Source organism: Spea bombifrons, chromosome 5 (genome assembly GCF_027358695.1).
Source record: "Spea bombifrons isolate aSpeBom1 chromosome 5, aSpeBom1.2.pri, whole genome shotgun sequence".
Taxonomy (NCBI): domain Eukaryota; kingdom Metazoa; phylum Chordata; class Amphibia; order Anura; family Pelobatidae; genus Spea; species Spea bombifrons.
The window spans coordinates 14,576,080-14,593,045 of record NC_071091.1 but is presented as its reverse complement, the minus strand read 5'-3'; the positions used below and the strand labels follow the sequence as shown (position 1 = coordinate 14,593,045).

Here is a 16,966-nt window from a genome sequence, read left to right as displayed (position 1 = left end):
AAGACTCAGGTCTACAGGACTATCTTTATGCCTACCCCATGCATGTTTACATTCACTTAAACACCACTTCTGCTGGGAGGCTGTTCCACTTATCTACCGCCCTGTCAGCAAAGTAAAAACTATATAATTAGAGTCTATTAAAACTAGTATATTTAATTAGCTCCTTTGAGAGTTCTGTAGGATAATTGAATTACCTTTTCCCAAGCAGCCAGTCTGCAGTGAAGGTACTGCTATAAACCTGTATGCAGAATAATAGATACATTATTTACAAAGGTGGGGAAAACAACAGAAACGTTAGAAAAGCCAAACATATACATTATTTCCCACTAGAAACATTGTTACGGTTCTGCTTCCAGAGTAAATGTGATAACATGCTCAATGTGTCGAATCTGCCGTGCATGAGTGTGCGGTGTTTACACTGACGGTGGGGGCGGAGCTTGCTCTGGATAGGCGGGAAAGTTTCCGAGGAATCAAATCCTGAAGACCAAGCCTGGAGCGAGAGAGCTGGAGCGGCGGCAACAGCAGCGGGACGGGAACCCCGACTGCCACACGGCAGGGGGTCTCGGTGACTGCTCGGTGAGTGTGGTTTACGCTCACTTATTATATGAGCCGGTGAGCTCCCGTTTCCTGCTTCCCCGTGCGCGGCCTTCTGAATCCGGTGCTACGTGCCGGTGGCCGCAGCTGGTTTGATTAATCCCTCCAAACACACGAGGAAAACGGGGAGCAAAACGATATCCACGTTATTTATCTTTTGTTATTGTATGTACCGGGAGACACGAGTCCTTTTGTTTGCTTGCATGCGTTTTATTGTCCTCCTTAATGTTAAGGAACGTGAAGTGTTTAAAGCCTCTAATTAGGATACATACTGATGGCACGATTGTTAATACATATACTAGTGCTTAATACTGTTACTGTATCCTGAACATCATTATTATTATCCTTTATTTATATAGCGCCAACAGCTTACGCAGCGCTTAATACAATACATAAATTCAAGGGATATGACAAGAATTGACAGACTAAGACAAACCCTGTAGATTACTGTATAACACTGACTGTACTGCTGCTTTTATTGTAAAGTACGTCAGTCAGCAATAATAATTAAAACCTATACATGAATCCAGGTACCGGTTGTCTCGTGTATTCACTCCGCAAAATCCTACGTACCCCGTTGGCTTTTATATCGGTAATAAAATACATGTAGACAGTCATTCAGCATTTTGCTTTATGACAAATACTTGTGGACTGAGCTGCAGATAGATGTGTAAATACCGGTAAATCTGAATAAAGCTGGTTAACCGTTTCTAACCCTTATACAGGCGGCGCTGCTAGAGGCAGACAAAGCAAATGACCCCGACGCAGCACCCAAGCCACAGAAAAGCAGTAAGTATTGTGGAAACCTATCTAATAATCACGCACCCAAGTGATTTTATATTGCTGGCGTTGTTGACGACATTTTAAATAGTCGCTCAGGTTGACATAAAGCTGCATGTTAAAGTAATATACAGAATACCCTGTATAAGAGAATGCTGTTACTGTGGTAGAATTGTATAATCAACATGACTTTCATGCAAACTTGTGCTTTCCTAGAATATAAAACTATCATAGGCTATTTTAAATCGGGGGGACAAGCTTTTGATTGTGGGTACGCTGTTTATATGCCGTCTGTTTTCTAATTTTGTCTATGTATCTTTTTTTTGTTTTGTTTTGTTTTTTGTTTTGTTAGTAAAGCATTTATTGGAAACATGACCCTAAGTTTAGTCTCCCAAAGAAATGGAGATCCCTACACTTAGGACCTTCAGACTTAGAGACACTCCAGATGTTGTATGCACTTAAAATGCATATGGTAATTTAGTAGGACTTTTACATTTTCATAATATCGTCTTCTAAATTCGTGGAGGGAGTCAGCCGAATTAGCCTCCTAGATTGTAAGTTCCTGCGGGAACAGGGCCCTTCATTCCTCTTGTATCTGTATGCCAATTGCTGTATTGTAACATTATCTGTAACATTTTCATTCTTGTACAGCGCCGCGGAATCTGTCGGCGCTTTATAAATAAAGGATATTAATAATAATAACTGTGCATCTGCTTATTTCTGTCTTGTGCGATACAGGAGCGGACGCGCCTGGGAGAGGTACGAAAATGAAACTTGCAGCAGAGAAAAAAGCCCAGGAGAAGATTCCTCAAGATGTTAACAAGCCCTTTGCCGGAAAAGTGTTTTATCTGGATTTGCCATTTAAACTGATGTCTGAAAAGCTGGAAAGAGATATAAAAGAGCTTGGAGGGGTAAGCGTGTATTTAGAAGCAGATAAGGGCCGGTCAGCCCATGTAGTTTGGCCAATCCCATGCACGTTTAAATTATTAATTGGTATATTAACCCGTGCCGCTTCTGCTGGAAGGCTATTGCACTTATCTACCCTCTCAGTGAAGTAAAACTACCTTGTGTTACATGTTATCCTTGAATGCTTTAGTTTTAAAATTAGATCTTGTCCTAATATTTTTCCTCCTCTTCAGGACTGCTCCATGATATTGAGCATAACCATTCCAACAATTGTATCAGTATATTTCCAAATGCTGTATGATACATGTTTTAGTGATCTGTATTGATGTTTATGAAATTTGTAATTCCCATTTTGAATGGTAATTCTATTGATCTATAGTTTATTTTAATTTGTCCTTTTTGTTTTAGACAGTAGAAGGCTTTCTCAGCAGAGAAATCAGTTATCTTATAACAAATAAAAAAGAAGCAAGATGTGCCAAGACCTTAAAGTTCATGTGCTCCAGCCAAAGTCCTGAATATGCCCAAAACTCCGGAGAAAGCTCAAACCAACAACACAGTAAACGAGGTTCCCTGGAAGGAAGCTTTCAAAAGAAGCCAGAAAAGGTATGTTGGGTAACAACTTTTATTTTTTGTGTGTGTGTTTTTTTTTTTATTTCCTTTAGTCCACCAGCTGTAAAATGTTACCAATAAGCCACCATGTGCTGAAGTAAAAGCTACCCTCTTCCCCCCTGAAAAGGATGTTGCTGTAGAAGATTTTTGGGTTGATATTGTAATTTTATTGATGGAAATGTATTGAATACTGGAAGTATCAAGTGCTTACTGTGTTTATAGGTACTTTGTTACCATTTCAATGATTCATGAACAGCTCCAATATTCAGTTCATTGCAATAGAATTCCAGTGATCAACAGCTGCTGCGGTCAGTAAATATGCTTTCGCGTTGCCTTTCGTATTAAAAATATTGTTCCTTTATTGGCAGAGTATCTGCTTGTCTTTATAAGGTGGTCTTCAACTAGACCCAGCTTTTGCTTTACCCAGAAAATAAAATTACTTTAATGTCTAAAGGGCCAATTAACAATGAACCTATGATTTTGTTTACAGGGTCTCGCAAGCAGAGGGAAATCTTTGGTTAAAAAAGCAATCAAGGAACAGGTATGTAGATGTATGTTGGGTAATATACTAAGTGATTGTATTGTAAACCTTAGGGTCTTCTGTTATTTTGCTATATTTCTTATTGGGCTGACAGATCTTAGATCTGAGGTCTCGAGCAGTCTCTTTTGATGAACATTTTAAGTGATGTCATCTAACATAGCAATCAATGGAATGGTCCGTTTGGTGCAGAACTTTTTATGCTGTATTTATCATTGCCTTTATTTTCTTGTCATATCCGTCTAGTTTGATTTGAATATTGAATTTAATCACCTCAAGGGAGTCTCTTCCAAATAACAAAACTGTTTGATGAAGTGAATCATGGAGCTGTCTGGTTATTAACTGTAATGGCACTAGAAGCATGTTACCTTAAAGCTACTAAACTGTGTTTTCTATAATGCTGTGTTTTCTTTTTAATGACATGTAAACTTTCCCCATAAAGCTTACTTGTCATTAAAATTAAAAAGCAACCACTTTATTGAAGCGTCTTTTGACCAATGCATTATTTTAGCTGTTTTGCCTGGCTGTCTTTAGTTACCATGCCTGACTGTGTAAAAACATATTTTAATGTATGTTTAATTTTAAGAAAACAATTCCCAAAGCCCAATAAACTGACGTTTTGTTTGTTATACAAACAGGAAATTTTACCAAAGAATAGTATACTGTCCAATGCTTGGAACTGGGGGGTCAAAATACTGCATGTTGAAGGTAAGAAATTTTAATTAAATTGTATAATTATGTGTTGAGGCTTTTTGGTTATACTTGATACTTATGCTAAATTTAGAGGGATCTGTTGAGGCTAAAAAAAAAAAAAAAAAAATTGTAGGGGTTAATCAATTTTATATTCTGGACAAAATGGTGTGAATGAAATTACCTTAAATCTACAAGCTGTCTTTAGCATTTAACCCTTCTTACAAATGTTTCCCAACAAAACCTAAACTTGTACCCATTTAATTTCAAACATCAGCAACCATGGCTTCGTTCAGTTATTACATAATAGTCAATAAGTATGGATTTATTTGTTTTACCATCTTGAGCAACGTCTGTCCAACTGGTGCTTTTACTTATTGTTATGGAGTACTTATGGCACATACAGCTGATTTGTTCCCATTATTGTAATTTTGTGCGGCCTTGTATCATGACGCTGATTCTAACTTAACTTGCGTTGTTCTTTGAGAATTATGTGCTGTATAATACAAGATCATGCTACTATGTTTGCATAATTTCCTCTATTGTAGAGGCGAAATATTACATTGAACAGAAGAAAAAAACGTTGATAAATGCCAAGAAATCGCAACCGCCTGATAAATCTGTGGTAAGCAATGGATACGTAGTTAACTTTTATTTCTGATCAGTGTAGTTTTTGCAGTCATTGTTCTATTGGTGAATTAAGGCAAGATTATACATTTGAGCTGTCTGTGAGATCCTGTTCAAACCTCCTAATGCACCCACACACTCCTGAAAACTGTTAAAAGCAAGAAAAAAATCTTAACCTTTTTTTTGCCGTTTCTCATATAGACCAAACGACCAGTACGTCGGAAAGTGAAACGTAAGTATCTTTTTTTTTTTTTTTTTTTTTTTTTTTTTTTTTGCTAAAACCATTAGCTGTACAATTATTCCTTAATTTTATGTGAAATATGTCTCTTTCAGCACAAAAGTTGAAGAGCCCTTACCTGAAAGTGGAAGACAACGACTGGTAAGTTAAAGGTGTAATTCTTTATCCTATTTCTTATTTAATGGCCACGTCTAACAATCTGCGGATTTTACATGGAATTGTGCATTAATACCCGGTTTCCAACTGTCATCCTCAGCCCTCTCCGTGATTGTATTGAAATAAAGTGAAGGTGTTTAAGGAGAGTGACATGTATATGGTTCCAGAAAATTGTACTAATATTGCTAAAAATGAGCAAACTAGCACTCCTTAAAGGTGCAACCTAAAATTGAAGGACTTGGACCAGAGATTTAAGTGGGAGACTATTCAAAAGACACATGAGTTGGTCGTGGATTTATTAAACCTTCCCATCTTACTCCCTATATCTTGGTTCCACAGCTGTTTGAATGAAGATAATTAAGGACAGTTGTGGATGTGACCAGATACATTTATAAAAGCTCACTGAGAAACGGCAGAAAATCCTCCATTTGAACTTTTCTTATTATCTTTATGAATCTGGTTGACTTTTTTTTTAAATTTTCCTTTTCACTAATTTTGTTTTTCTCCTCTCCCCAGCCAGTACAGACCTCTTTATTTGGTGTTGCCTTTTTTCCGATCTTTCCAGTCTCCCAAAGCTAATCCATCTGTAGAGGTCAATAAAAAATCCAATATGGTTCCAAAGGAGACTGACGCAAAGCAAAGGTTTGTTTTCTGTTACTATTTCATTAGCCTAAACATGGAAATTATGAGTTTGTGGTTAGTGCAGTAAAAAGTCTGCCTCACTTTTGTTTTTAACACAAAATTAAGAGGACAATACAGCTATTATGTATCCCTTTTAGGACCTGTCTGACTTGCACTCCTGCCATTCCTTACAGTCAAATTAGTATCATTTTTTTTTCCTGATTGACAAAAAGCATTATAACATTTTTGTTTTGCTTTAGTGCCAACAAGAAGATTTGTGGCCCGGATGGGGGAAATGCACATTTTCGATTAAGAGAGCAGAAGAAGAAAGGGTACTGTGAATGCTGCCTTAAAAAATATGAAGACTTGGAATCGGTAAGCACTGGCACGGTTTCTAGTTCTATATTGTTGCAGGATTGTGCACCGCTTGCCCTTCTGCCCCTTCAGTGATGTGAAATCGCAGAATAAATTTGATTTATTTTTTCTTTTTCAATCATTGAGAGAGGGGAAAAAAAAGGTGAGGGGCAATTTCTAATATGTAATAGTATAACACTATCATTTTAACTGTTGTAAACATTCTTGGGGTTAACTGCCAAATACCGTATTTGCTCGATTATAAGACGAGGTTTTTTTCAGAGCAAATGCTCTGAAAAATACCCCTCGTCTTCTAATCGGGGTCGTCTTCTAATCAGACCTCAAATAGAGGTCTGGTTAGGAGACTAAGATCCAGATCCCCTGCACCGCTGCAGGGGACCTGGATCCTCCTGTCTCACCCCCCCCCTCCCCACACACTTACCGGTGCTTCGTGCTGTATTGCCGGGGCAGCGATCCGCGCAGCCGGAAGGAGGTGGAGTTGGCAGCGGGGGTTTGTCTCCGTCCGTCGCGTATACCTTCCCCCGGCTGTCAGAGATCAGAGTTCCCCGCACCGGTGCGGGGAACACTGATCTCTGACAGCCGGGGGAAGGTATTCGAGACGGACGCAGACAAACCCCCGCTGCCAACTCCACCTCCTTCCGGCTGCAGCAGAAGGAGACGTTAACCCGCTGCCTCGGCAAAACAGCATGAAATTGGAAGCACCGGTAAGTAAGTAAGTGTGTGTGTGTGTGTGTGCGTTAGTGTGTTAAATGGGGGCATAGGGCATTTCTGGAATGCCTTATACCCCTATTTGCCACAATGGCACTTAGGGGGTTAAAAAGCATATTATGGGGCAGAGTGGCATATAGGGCATTTCACCTCCCTATTTCACTCTGCCCCATAATATGCCTTTTAACCCCCTAAATGCCAGAGTGGCATATAGGGGTATAAGGCATTTCTAAGGGGGGTAAAAATGCCTTTTAACTCCCTTAATGCCACTCTGCCTCCTGGAATGCCTTATACCTCCCTATATGCCACTCTGCCCCATAAAATGCATTTTAACCCCCTAAATGCCAGAATGGGATATAGGGGTATAAGGCATTTCTGGAGGCAGAGTGGCACATAGGGGGTCAAAAGGCATACCATGGGGCACAGTGGCATATAGAGGGTTAAAAGGCATATCATGGGCCACAGTGCCATATTGGCGTGGCAAGCCTGGGGGCAGATGTGCGTTACTGGGGGACAGGTTGGAAAATACAAGGAAATAAAAATAAAAAAAATATTTTTCTCAATCATAGCTTTTATTTAAAAAAAATAGTTTACATGAATTAACATTTACTGGTAAAACTTTTTTCCTTTTAGGGTCGTCTTATATTCAGGCTTTTTCTTTTTTTCCTAAGTTAATATTCAGATTTTGGGGGGTCGTCTTATAATCAGGGTCGTCTTATAATCGAGCAAATACGGTACATTGCTGAAAAGTTGCTAACATCCAACTTCACAGAACATTGCCACAAGCTGCTACCACCCTCAACTCTAATTCTATTCCAACATTTGTAGGGGTGTGTGTACACTGTGTGTATACAAGTCTGGCTTGAAGTTGAGCTTTGGTTTACTTTAACTGTAAATAAGTACATCTTACACTGTCAAATGTACATAAATATCAATACCAGCAAATGCAACTGTTTAGCACAGCAGAGTTAAAATGAAACAGGCAGGTGCCAGGTGTTGAACATGTTGAACATATGTCCAATGGGTAATTTAAATCGGCAACCAGATTCATCTCTGTATTCCTGGAGAAAGTGGCACACTGCATCATGGCAGAAACTGGTTTCAGTAGCCATCAATGAGTAAATGGAGAGACTCCCCATGTTTGAGAATTCTGCTGCTGTTTGCATGTTTTTGTGTTTTGTTTTTTCTTTAAGGATTTTGTTTTTCTTCATTTGAATATGTGGCCAACATAGACTAAACCAATATGTCAGACTACGGTGATGTTTGGGAACTGGACCCCGGTATCCTTGGCATTTATGATCCGTTCACCAAATGTGATGAGTTTTGCTATGTGGTTCTGTATTAATTTCCCCTGTTCTTTCTTCTGTTGCAGCATATTTTAAGTCAGCAGCACAAGAATTTTGCGAAAGGCACACATTACCAGGATGTGGACAAACTTACTTCTGCGTTTGAATTTGACTTTGTGGATTGGTCCAAATCCAGGAATGAAACAAAAAGGTAACTGCTAATTTTAAAACTGACTTGCATTGATGCGTAACGGTCTAGAGCCAGTGTTACATACTCTGCTTATGTTAGTCCAAAGCGTATCGCGACAATAGATGAATGCCAGGTCACAACAAATTAAATAAGTTTTGCCGTTTCGCTTGAAAAAAATTTAAACCTGTTACATTTCTTCCTTTCCTATAGCATGGGGATGTGGATATCCGCCAAAGATCCTAGGAGGAAAGAGCCAGAAATTGACCAAATTAAGTTTATTTCGCAAAGAAACCATTCCCAAAGTATGGAAGTGGCCATCGTGCAGGAGATTCATTCAAAAGAGCAGCCTGCTGTCGTTCACCCCACTAAGACAATCTGCTATACTGAACCAGTTCCTTCTTTTACGTCGCCTGCTGGATTTGTACAGAATACAAACTGTGCATCGAACACTACTCCCTTGCTACATGAGTTCATGGATGCAACACCAGTTCATCTGAAGGCAGGACTTCCTGTTTCCATCGGTGATGTAGAAATGTTATCTGTTTACAATGAAAATAATCCAAATGAGACATTTGAAAGAGACATCCAAGAATTCAATGTTCTGTGTGAATCCAATAAGTCTAATGGAAATCTTCAGAAGTGTGTTCCTTTGTCCGTGGACAATACCCCTGATGAAAGGAATAAACTGAATCAATCTCTGCGTGACCTAGTCATGGATTATAAAACCTCTCATTTTACAGAGGATGCTGCTCATACCCTAGTTAGAACTGCTACTGATGTGCAACAAGAAGAAAACACAGAGCATAATGTTATTCCAGAACAACCCCAATTTGAAAAACAACCTGAAGAGGAAACCCACCATCTCTCTGACGGCTCGCCTCCTAGCAAGTTACACAGGAAAGTTAAAATGCTAGGAAGAAGAAACGGCAAAGATGACCTGTGCTGCAGACTTCAATACAAGGTCTCTGTTGCCCAGGACACAAATCTCGTCTACCCGCCAGAGGATAGTCTCATGGCGTTGTTTGAATCTAGTAAAGGGGAGAGCGAGTTCTTTGGGTTCACCTGCAGGTCCATGAGCGGTGTGTGTAGTACAGAAGACTATCAAGAACATTCTGAAAGAGAGATGCTGTGGGATATGTTCTCGCATACGAGTTCCACTGCCTCGACCTTTAATGGTTTTTAGAATTTTATGGAGCTTTTAAATTAAATGTAATTGTGTTGTACATTTTTTCTTTTAATTATTTTAAAGAATCTGAAAGTTACAATGTAACATGTTTTACATTTTGTTGAAACATACATGTGTGCATTACCAGTCATCTCTTAATATAGACTTGGCTCAACAGAATATTTGTAGTGAAGCAGAAATTGGGGAGAAAAAAAAATGAAAATTCGGCTGAGAAACTTTATTTTTTTTTTTTTCCCCTTCAGAAAATGATTAAATACTCGTATTAAAATGAAGGCTTTGCACAAGTGCTATATAAAGAGTAAAAAAAGTTTCCTAGTGATGTTACCCTTCCTAGAGCGTGTCTGTTCTGTATACTCTGTGTCCTGATGGGCAGCGCCGGTCACTGACTGTACAGCTGCTAGCAGTTCCCATAACAAGCTGCCACATTCTCGGTTTCTACAGGGTGTTAGACACTGCTCACATCTGCATTGTTGATGACCGTCTCTGCACATGCATGGAAAATAAAAATCTTTAATTCCTGTTCCTACGTACTATTATGGTGCTGTTATGGAGCCATAGGATATTAGTATGTGTAACACAAACCGCATGTCTGGAGGGCAGCTGCTATCTTTATCTCAGGAAGCGCATCAGCATCGTCCCAAAACATATGCAAGAGCTTTTATCTCTCTAATGTAGTGGTAAAATCACATGGGCAGGATTTACTTTTGGCTTGCCTGTATTTATCCATGTCCAGTATAAAGTGTGTGTCTAGAGATATATATTTATTTCCATAACAATTTGTTGCTCTGTGTATCTCTTGTAATGATCAGATTTCACTTGAGCAAAAGCCACACAAAATAAACTGGTAAATTTATTAGACAAACTGATTTGTTTGTTTTAATGAATACCTGAGATCAAGTGTAGTACTTGTGAGCGAGAACACAATTTGGTCCTTTTGGCCTTAAGGCCAGAGAGGCTATTGGCGAAGGGTATGCTTTCAGCCCTCCGTTTAGTCCCACTGGGGTGCTCTATCTGAGGATGTATTTTCCTGAGGGCTGATAATACGTGTCCATGCTGTCTGGGTTGGTAATAGCATTAAGCGCTACCTAGGACCATTCCTGCACTTTCTTTTATGGAAGGATCCCTCTGTGCATTTTTTAAGAGCGGGCCACATGAAGATTTGGGGAGGGATAATCGTGCAAGTCTTTTGGAAAAACATTAAGAAAGCTGCCGTGAGATACATATCAGACATGTTGTAATATGCATTGCTTATTTAATAGGTAAATACAATGCGTGTCTAAATGTGAATATGAATTATTATATACCATACCTTTAGTACTCAAATTTTTTTTTTTTTTTTTTTTTTCTTCAATGGACATTTTCTTCTTTTTCAGTATAATGCCTATTGTTGCATAGTTTTCTGATACAGATTGTACCATGACTTTCTGGGAGGCAATAAGTGCATTTAAATAACCACTACACCGTAACTGATATGTACCTAATTAGAATATGCAACAAAATTACAAAGAAAATGTAAGAATATTTGTAACTTTTTGGCATTTAGAATATAAGATGCTATTTTGTGTTTGACAAATGAGCTGCATTGCCTGTCCACCATAAAAATAAGGGATGCGGTTTTATTTTTTTTACATGCGATGGAACCTACGCGTGTATATTCTATGAAGACATGAGTATCTCAAAGGGTCAACAATATCAAATTTGATATAGCTGTCAAACCCGATCATTTAAAGTGTGTGTGCTTATTGGACAGGATTATGGTGATATTTACATTTACAGATTCCTTCTGTCATGGCTGGATTTTGATGACAGTTGGCTGGGAAATAACCGGCTTTCCATAAGTTTACATGGCTATTGTTAACACTAAAAATTAAACTGTGCAGTTGGCTAAAATAAAATCTATAAAACAAAAGAAGCCCATGTCTGGCTCAATTAGAGCAAATATCTAACCTGAGAAAATGCTGTTCGCTTCCTGGAAGTTACATTGATTTAGTAGCTAATGTAACTTTCAATCAATTGCAAGGTAAGCTGACCTGTACATCTTAACGGCATCTCTCCCGGGCGCTCGTGGGCAATGAGGGTTCGCTGACATCTGCAGCCAAAGAATAAATCGGCTGATTGGGTTTCTTTTCTTCATGAGGAGCTGAATTTGGGGGACGTATCCACATGAACTGGTGGAGAGAGATTCACCCCGAGGTCTTAAATGTCGCTGGTAGTAGTAGAAACGTGGTCTATGAGTTTGAGAATTACAAGGCGCACTTGAATTATTTTTATTTTATTATTATTGTATGGGGATCGGTGCAAATCAACTGTGTCAATGGAAAGAGTATAAACCTTTAACACCTTTGCTAAACTGTTAGAAGCTTCTATCCATCGCATGAGGCTATATGATAATTCTTCAACTTTTATCCTGAGGAGTATGACATGCCGAACAGGGCTGGCGTTTTGCCATCTGCATAGAAATATGAACAATAGTCACAGTCATAATGCTCTGTTTAGAAAATGAATACATAGATTAACAGAGCATATTATAGAGTTGGTGCCGTTAATATGAATGAAAGAGCACTCCTTTTTCTTTTATCTTTATCGCTAAATAAAATAAAGATCAACAAGGGCCCTAAATGAACGGAAAGTCATCGGATATTTGTAAACAACGTTCCTACTCCATTGTAATCCCTGGATGGTCGGTGTGAAGACAATAAACTAATCCCTTCCCGTTTCACTCGTGTCCCATTTCATTAAGGAACCATACTTTTCAATGAGGGTCAATGACATTGAACACATCTTTCTACTTATACCTGCTGATTACCGACCCGTGATGTCTGCTCATATCCAGTTACATTCAGGTAATTGGGAATTTTGGAATAGGAAAATATACCTATAAAGACTATTAGCCTGTATTTTCAAAGAGGTCTGGCAGCCTCTCCGTGGCTTACACTCTGCGGGTTTGTGCTTGACCGGCCGTGTCTAGCAGCTTAGTGTGTCTGCGTCGGAATGCTGTAGCGCTGCAGTGCCCCTTTAATAATACAGTATATAGTGAGAGGTAAAAGTGCAGAGGATACAATATTGTGCAGGGCAATAGGGCAACAATGGGTGGTGAAAAATAATGGTAAATGAGTTATGCAGTAACAGGGCTGGACTAGCCATCAGTCAAAACGGGCAAATGCCTGGTGAGCAGTGCCCGATGGCATCTCCCACGTGCCCTCAAAAGAGCATAGTGTGTTGCCATGCCTGTCCAGCAGGTAGCTACATGTACACCATTTTTAAACAGCAGCAGATGGAGGCTGAAACTGCCATTGATGAAGTCGCCAAATTAAGAAAGGAGATGAAAACCGTGGAGAAGTTGGCGGATTCTTAAAGTTAAGAGCTGGAGATGGTGAGGAAGGAAATGAGGTTGTGGCCAAATGCCCCGGTAGAACTGGCTGCATACGGCGTGGTAATAACAAAAAAATATAACACCTCTAAGGAGGCTCAAAAGGAGATGGTTGACAAGTTAAAAAAATGAATTACATTTGTCTTGGGATCAGGCAGACCTCAATCAAACCAGGTTATCATCAGCCTGAAGGTGCGGTGTATCTCTGCCAGCTCACTCCTCAGTGATTTCAGATCATTCTGCTCCTTTAGCCTGGTTTACGATGTCATCAATCTACATGGGAGAAACAAAATAATGCTAATAAAACATAACATATGTATCTTGTACATCCCTCAAGACCCCTTTTCTTAAATGTCACTTTCAGTAATGCACATTATTCGGCATCCTGGGCGGCCCCTTTCCAAATAATCCAAAGTTCTATAACTTGCCAGCAGATAAGAACCATTCGGTCCATCCAGTCTGCCCATTTTACCTGCTGTATTGACTCAGACCTTAATCAGTCATTGGTCTCGTCTTCAGGATAGCCATATACCCATCATGCACATTTAAATTCCCTCACTGTATTAGCCTCTACCACTTCTGCAGGGAGGCTGTTCAATTTATCTACCACCCTCTTAGTAACATAACCGTCCTTATATTTCATCTAAGCCTCTGATGCTCCAGTTTTGGATTATGGCCTCTTGTACTAATGAAATCAACTTCCCCTGTACCATCCCGTCCCCTCTCTTCTCTCCTCCAAGCCAGACATATTGAGATCCAGTATAAAGTATATTTTGGATGGGGCTGATCGTGGGCACTCAGCGCTGTTACATAGAGAGCGTTTGGCCCATCCAAACCTAATTATTCCCAGGTCTAAAAAATCTCAAGCACTCTTTGTTCCTTGATGATAACCATATGCCTATACCTCATGGTATTAACCTCTAAAACCTCTGCTGGAAGACTGTTCCATTTATCCACCACCTTCTCAAAGGATTCACACAGAGTACAATAAATATAAATTCCATATCAGTGACAGCAGTCTGAGACTCTCTATATACCCTCTATTCTAGTACTAACCCCAAGTCAGAGGAGGGCTGGCACCTTCTAGCTCATTGGCCCCTTGCCTCCCCATACGCAGTGACATACATGTGTATACACACTTACACCATCATACAGTAACATACACATACTCAAAACATGCTTACGCCTAAGTACTCACAATTTTGGACCGGCCTGCGGAGACTGGAACACAGTGGGGTCACTTAACCTCACATTACGCAACCCTGCTGGGCTCATTTCTCCCTGCTGGTCTAATTTTGGATGGGCTCGAGGGGAGGTATGATCACTATGGGGTTTATGCGTAAAATGGGTTCTTTTGAAATGGAATATTCCTGCTGATTGGCCCTTGTCATTATTTACTGTGGTGGGAACACGCTCTAAACTTTCCATGAGAAACATATCTGTACGACTGATCTCTCTGGCTGGGAATTTCTGTACAGGAGAAACATCTCATTGTCAAAGTATGAGCTCGTTTGTATCGGGCGTTCCACTGAAATGAAAAATATCATTTAATGAACAAATGTAATGAATGAGTGATATCGGAGAGAGGGGACCTCGTTCACATCTCTTGCTTGGAGAGCCATTTGCTCTTGACCATCTATGCAAACAATTCCCATGGTTCTTAGCCAGTCCTGACAACTCATTGCATCTATGCATGGCAATTAGGCTCCAGGCAGTTGTTCATTTTGCCCCGGGGTAAATTCACTTCTATTCTGGATTAAACCCATAGCTTTATATATACAGGCGCTCCCGTGACTCTTAGTACTGATGGTGTAAGGTGTTTTCAGTCCCAATCCATCAGTCTCACGCCAATTATTATTATTATTATTATTATTATTATTATCTTGTATTTTTACATGACTGCGCTTCTTGCAGTACATATGTTTAAACAGTCTGATAAAACTAGAATTGATGGACTAAAACAAACCAGTATATTAAACCACAGTGAAAAGAACCAGACAGTGGAAGCTGCCCTGGTGTCATGGATGATACAGATGCCTGCATGCTGCAGTGTGTATGTGTGTAGCCACTGGGCAGGGGTGGTTTATGATCAGGTTGTAGGCATTGATTACTGTTCAGCTGCAGAGAGGCCATGGCATGAGGGAACTACATTTCCCAGTGTTCCTGAGAGAAGGCAGGACCTGCAGGCAGGTCTCCTGAATGTGTGTTAGGATGTGGCTGTGCATGTGGATGAGGAAACGTGGGAGGTGCTTGAGTCCTCTGATCTACATCAAACCACCCAGTGCAGTAAAAGCACAAGAACCTTAATGGAAACCAGTACATGACAATGCTGCAGTGAAGAAAGCACAGTGTGAGTGACCATCAGGGGCCACCACCAGGAAGACACCCAGACACCCAGACACGAGCCACCAGCATGCAGGCATCCTCTTGATGCTGTGGATCTGATGCTCAGATGTTAGCAGACATGCAGGCAGCGCAGGGCTTGGCTCTATGGATGTATTGCGTGATGGGATCCATGTATGTGGTGTTTGGCAGCTCCCTGGCAGGTAAGTGACAGCCTGGGAATGATCGGATGCCATGTGCCTTTCAGGGGATGAGGCTGAATTAAAGAGATCTGACAGCCATTGCTGGGATTCTAACCCTCCATCCAACACATACATGTTTCATGATGAGAGCATCTCTCCCCAGACATCACCGAGCTGGAGACAAGTTATCCCTAAAGGACAGCAGCACCGACCCCCTGCCTGCCCCATCATAGGGAGGACAGATGGCTGGCCAGGGGCACATTTACTATACGGCCAATATCGGCAGGAGGCTTCTTCAGCGACTGCCGATTGTTTTGTTTTATTGTATAAAATAGTATATTTTTATACTTATTACACTAAGGCATCTCCATTTTTGTTACATATACATAAAGGGAGGCAGCAGCACATCGCAGCGACTGCATTGGGTTGGTCTGGAGTTACGTCTCGCTGGACCTCAATTACAAGATTTCCAATTTGACCCCAGCTCGTGTTATTTTCCTATATTATATTTAAATATATTAGTCACAAAACATACATAGTTTGCCCTTCTTTGTATAACAACCATCCAGCCATTTTTTTAGATGTCTGAGAACGTAGCTATGGAATTAACCATTTCTGCGCTGGGTAGCGTTGCTTGAAGATAGGTGTTAACCTGTCCCTTTTCTGTGCATACAGGGGATTTTTGGTCATGAAGGTCTAAGGTATACAGCACAAGGGTGGTGCTAATTCTTTTAAGTGCTGTGTTAACTTCGTTCGTACCGTCCGTCTGTCTGTCCTGTTCAGGAGATGCCTGGCTGATGGAGATGCACAAGAAAAAAGAAAACGGCTTTTCAGGAAGGGAATACACGGTCCCGTTACGCCTGATCTTCAGAAATGATCGGGAAAATCAGACCACCGAAGGACAGCTCAGCACCCGCGTGAAAGTGTTCAGCCCCCAGGACCAGGTAAAGGTGGTCACAAGTCAGCTGCTTTAGTCGAGGTTTGCTTCTCTATGTCATGGCCATTGTTAAGAAACTACTGGCCAGAACCGTTGGCCAAAGCAAGAAAAGAAAATCTGCAGTAGTGAAAATGTTCATATATACATGTGGTATGCAATTTGGGGAAATTAATTTATTATTATGGGACGTAAAAATCCCAAGGCAGAATATAGCATTGGGGACTTTGGAGGAATTATTTCTGGTGACTTAAAGGTAAGCAGACAATGCAATAAAGTGTCAGATACAGCGATCAGGGTGCTGGGTTGTATAGCGAGAGGCATTAATAGCGGGTAGAAGGAGGTGGTTCTGACACTTTACAGATCTCCGCTCAGACATCACCTAGAGTATTGCGCACAGTTCTGGAGAACCCATCTCTAGAAGGATACAAACACATTGGAGAGAGTTCAGAGGAGGGCGACTAAAACGGTAAATGGTTTGCAAGATAGAAATGATCAGGAAAGACTAAGGGAGCTCAATCTGTACAACTTGGAGGAGGGAAGAAAAATGTGATAGAGACATATAAATACTTTAATGTGTTCAACAACGTACAGGAGGGAAGTTTATTTCAGATGGGAAAAGAGGTCATAATC

The 16,966-nt window shown here is 40.3% G+C and overlaps 2 protein-coding genes across 7 annotated transcripts in view; both read left to right on the top strand.

Moving 5' to 3' along the window:
• Positions 1–455: 455 nt before the first annotated feature.
• On the top strand, positions 456–9,692 carry DBF4 (DBF4 zinc finger). Its single transcript, XM_053467658.1, has 13 exons — positions 456–576; positions 1,320–1,383; positions 2,113–2,285; positions 2,689–2,883; positions 3,380–3,430; positions 4,066–4,135; positions 4,666–4,742; positions 4,946–4,976; positions 5,078–5,123; positions 5,655–5,780; positions 6,020–6,134; positions 8,215–8,339; positions 8,529–9,692. The coding sequence occupies exons 3-13, from the start codon at positions 2,142–2,144 to the stop codon at positions 9,499–9,501; spliced, it is 1,953 nt and encodes a 650-aa protein (XP_053323633.1). The 5' UTR covers positions 456–576; positions 1,320–1,383; positions 2,113–2,141; the 3' UTR covers positions 9,502–9,692.
• A 5,393-nt stretch (positions 9,693–15,085) lies between these two features.
• Positions 15,086–16,966, top strand: part of ADAM22 (ADAM metallopeptidase domain 22) — a 65,952-nt gene continuing 64,071 nt past the window's right edge. For all 6 annotated transcript variants that reach the window (XM_053466226.1, XM_053466225.1, XM_053466227.1 and 3 more), the window contains exons 1-2: positions 15,086–15,420; positions 16,183–16,343. In XM_053466226.1, coding sequence (XP_053322201.1) covers positions 15,327–15,420; positions 16,183–16,343 — 255 coding nt within the window. In that variant the 5' untranslated portion in view covers positions 15,086–15,326. The remainder of the gene's footprint in view (positions 15,421–16,182; positions 16,344–16,966) is intronic.

Excerpts from the sequence above, each read along its gene's own strand:
- DBF4 (XM_053467658.1), top strand. The coding sequence starts at position 2,142 with ATGAAACTTGCAGCAGAGAAAAAAGCCCAGGAGAAGATTCCTCAAGAT. Across the intron at positions 2,286-2,688 it reads ATATAAAAGAGCTTGGAGGG|ACAGTAGAAGGCTTTCTCAG; the intron begins GTAAGCGTGTAT and ends TTTTTGTTTTAG. Across the intron at positions 5,124-5,654 it reads AAAGTGGAAGACAACGACTG|CCAGTACAGACCTCTTTATT; the intron begins GTAAGTTAAAGG and ends TCCTCTCCCCAG.